This window comes from Tamandua tetradactyla, chromosome 1 (genome assembly GCF_023851605.1).
Source record: "Tamandua tetradactyla isolate mTamTet1 chromosome 1, mTamTet1.pri, whole genome shotgun sequence".
Lineage (NCBI taxonomy): Eukaryota > Metazoa > Chordata > Mammalia > Pilosa > Myrmecophagidae > Tamandua > Tamandua tetradactyla.
This window is the reverse complement of record NC_135327.1, coordinates 91,397,984-91,401,471: the sequence shown is the minus strand read 5'-3', so window position 1 is coordinate 91,401,471 and position 3,488 is coordinate 91,397,984. Positions and strand designations below refer to the sequence as shown.

Genomic DNA, 3,488 nt, shown 5'->3' with positions numbered 1-3,488 from the left:
GACGAGGTCTGCGTGAAAGCGGCTCCTTCCCCGGCCCTCCAGGGCGCCCGCTGCGGGTGGGAGACGCGCAGTGCAACTGCGCCCAGCCGGGCCACGGCGCGGGGCGCGGGGCGCGGAGCCGCGCCGACTCAGCAATCGGCCGGCTGTCGGGAGCCGTCCACTCGCGAGGCCCAGCCCAGGCTCACAACGTCCCGCGACTGCTGGATCCATTTTCTGTTGCCCTCACCAGTCTTCGCAGCTGTTCCCTCCCCTTCCCCCTGGAAGGCAAACAAACGCGCCTGAGCAAGAGGGAATCTTAAACGAGGTCACTGCCACTGCCACCTCGATTTTATTCTACCAGAAGCTCAGTCCTGTTTTAAAAAGGTAGCTCCCCCGGTGCTACCAAGGTGTCCTTTTGTTAGAAAACTTTTAATCACACAGAATTTAGCCTCTAATCGGCCAGACTTATTTAAAAGGCGCATAGTAAAACCTTCCATTTTTAACATCCGCTCTGTTGTTTGCTGGAAATGTGCCATGAATTTAGGCTTGAGTTGAAGGTTACCAGGATTTATCATCATTTCCCCAGGATGTTTAACCCTCCTGGGCTCTTCTTTCATTTATGATAACTTAAAAAAATATATTGTAAGCGCTTTGGCCATTTTGTTTTAGAAATTTGCTTTATCTCGTACAATTTTGAAATCCCAAAATATTTTTGAAAAATGGGGAGTGAAGAGTGTTGGAGACAGAAAGCAGCTGTGTACCAGGAAATAATAAGTATCATGCAAAAATATCACAGCTAATAGATGTCCTTCAGGAGTGGAAATATCTATGTTTAATTGCTTTAAAAATGTGGGGTGGAAAAACACAATTATACATTGTGATAACAAACCTGTACAGATAATTTCTGAACAATACAAAACAAGTGCTGAATTTTTTCTTTATGATTGAAATAATTGTTGCAAAATTATAATACCACCTACTCAAATATTGTGTTGCCCCATCTGCAAATATTTGAAGAGGAATAGTTACCAATTGAATGCATTTAGATTCATCCTTAATAAAAAGAAAATTGCATAGCTTTTTGTATTGTTGCACCATCTTCAAATGCACCTTCCAATATCATTTTCAGCTAAGTGATAATCTCGATCTCTTAAATTTTCAATTCTTTAGACATGCATTATATATAATTCCTAATAATTATGAACACATCGTTTTATTCACTTGATTTTAATAACATGCATTTTTGTAAATACTGTACAACCGAAATAAACATTGAGTTATTCTGTGTGCATGTCTTTATTCAACTGTATATTCTTAGACACACTGTTCAAACAAATTAAGTGAATTTAAAACAAAATAAAACAAGAAAGAAAGAAAAACCTTCCAGTAGAAACAGAATCACAGTGTTTTACAGACAAGGAAAGGAAAAGAAGGAAATCTCATATGAAAAGAGATTTATTATTACATAGAAAATTCTCACAATAGTTGAAACACACTTCAGAAACTAGTAAACACCTTAGATAGAGTTGTGCCAATTACTCAGCCCACAAGCATCTGCTTTGTCTTAATTAGATGGGGGAGGTGAATGACCACTGTTTATTTTCATTTTCCTCATTAATTATGAAAAACTGCATTTAATTCATCTTGCATGGTAAGAGATTGGCTGCGCAGATGTAAGTCGTAAGGGAAGTGGCTGTCGGTGGGCAACCTGAACATGGCACCCTGCCCAAGGGGACCCCTGGGTGGCACTGCACAGTAATGCATGCCGTAATTGTAATTTTTGCTGTAGTCCAAGGTTTCTTCTTGCTTCAGGGAAAATATCCCATTATAGTTAATTGGGGGAGGACTTAAGGGACCTTCAAACTGAGGGCTGGCACACTCAGGGGAAGTGCTTTCATAGAAGGATTCATACGCACTGCAATAATTGTAGGGTTTCATGGACTTGGAATTATCAAGAGTTCCATGCCCTGGGGGAGTGGTGAGCTCAGGGCTGTGGTAAGGTGGGTAGAAAGTAGAGTAGGGTGATCTTGCGTGGTGCGCGGCCTCCCCACCCTGACCCATCAGGAAGCTCCTGGCGTTGAGCTGCAAGCAGCCTGCCACCAAGTTTGTAGTTGGCTGGGAAAGACCTTTGCATAAGTTTTGGACAAACGTGAGCAGGTCAGGTCTCTTGCCGATTCTCAGAATTTCAGAAAGTGCCCAGATGTAGTTTTTGGCCAGTCGTAAAGTTTCTATTTTGGACAGTTTTTGGGTTTTCGAATAGCAGGGGACCACTTTCCTTAAATTGTCCAAAGCGTCGTTGAGACCGTGCATCCGGTTCCTCTCCCGCGCATTAGCTTCCTGTCTCCTGAACTTGACCCTTTCCAGCCGGAGCTTGGTCGTCTTTTTTTTCCTAAGCCCCCTCCTTCTGGGCAACCCATTTTCGTCTTCCTCTTCCCTGTCTTCCTCCTCTTCTTCCTTCTCGGTTTCTTCTCCAGGGGCCCTTTTGATGCTCTTTCCTCGAAGGACAATCTGTTTGGAAAAGCTTTCTGGTTTCTTAATTTGCTTCTGGTCCTCGCATTCTCTGGAAAACTTTCTGCACATCTGGGATTCTGGCATTACAACAGACTCATCAAACGGTAGTGTTAACATGGTTCTCTAATCTTAAATTACCTGAAAAAATGCCAGCACAATATTTTTAAAGTGTTTTCATTTTTAAAGTTAATACTTAAACATATTTAGTGACTTAATATAAGAATACAAAAACATGTTAAAAAGACTGATTCCAAGATGAATTTTTATACATTAAATATGAATTTTGAGTTTGTGCAGAGTAGTAATTATGAAAACATTGACACATACAATACTATTAACTTGTGAGTTAATATTTTCTTGTTTCAAAAGAAAAGAAAATATGAAGCATTTACTGTAATGCCCCCACCATCTCTATTTCTCTGATTTTAAACTAGCTTCTAATGCACAAAAAGGACCGTAGAATTCAGGCAAATGCAAAACATGATGTAGCAATGCAGAATTTCATTAATTCCAAATCCCCTGAGTACAAAATGAGAGGAGAAAACGTTTATTGTTTTTTTTTTTTAAATGAAAAGTGCTCTCTCTCCTTTATCTGACAAATTTGCGTGGTGTTTTTTAGAAGAAAAAAAAACCTTAACTTTATTTACTGTATCATACAACTGTGAATTTAAGTGGCTGTTGGAACATGCACATTTAAAGAAAAGATTAATCAGAGCCAATTTTGAAATTGATTTCTTTATGATCAGTAAAGGATTAGGTAAAAAAAAAAAAAGCATTATTTTCCCAGCCTTCAAAAAGAAAGGAGGTTAAGATAATTTTAAATAAACTACATAAATAAATTTAAAACATAAAAATTCCTGGAAGTTTTTATTAATCAAGGAATATATTGAGACTGATTTTACATTAATTTTTTTTTCTGAATGTAATTGGCTGTTTACTCCTTTTCAAATTATCCTGGACAAAAACACACTCGTAGTGTTTTTGTTCTACGAGCCAGA

General features: G+C 39.2%; 1 protein-coding gene across 1 annotated transcript; it reads right to left on the bottom strand.

Annotated features, from left to right (window-relative positions):
- Positions 1–1,593: 1,593 nt before the first annotated feature.
- NEUROD6 (neuronal differentiation 6) lies at positions 1,594–2,607 on the bottom strand. The gene has a single exon (XM_077162847.1). It carries the CDS (start codon positions 2,605–2,607, stop codon positions 1,594–1,596), a length of 1,014 nt encoding a protein of 337 aa, XP_077018962.1.
- Positions 2,608–3,488: the final 881 nt, after the last annotated feature.

What these genes read in the sequence shown, in the direction of transcription:
- NEUROD6 (XM_077162847.1), bottom strand. Translation starts at nt 2,607, where the DNA reads ATGTTAACACTACCGTTTGATGAGTCTGTTGTAATGCCAGAATCCCAG.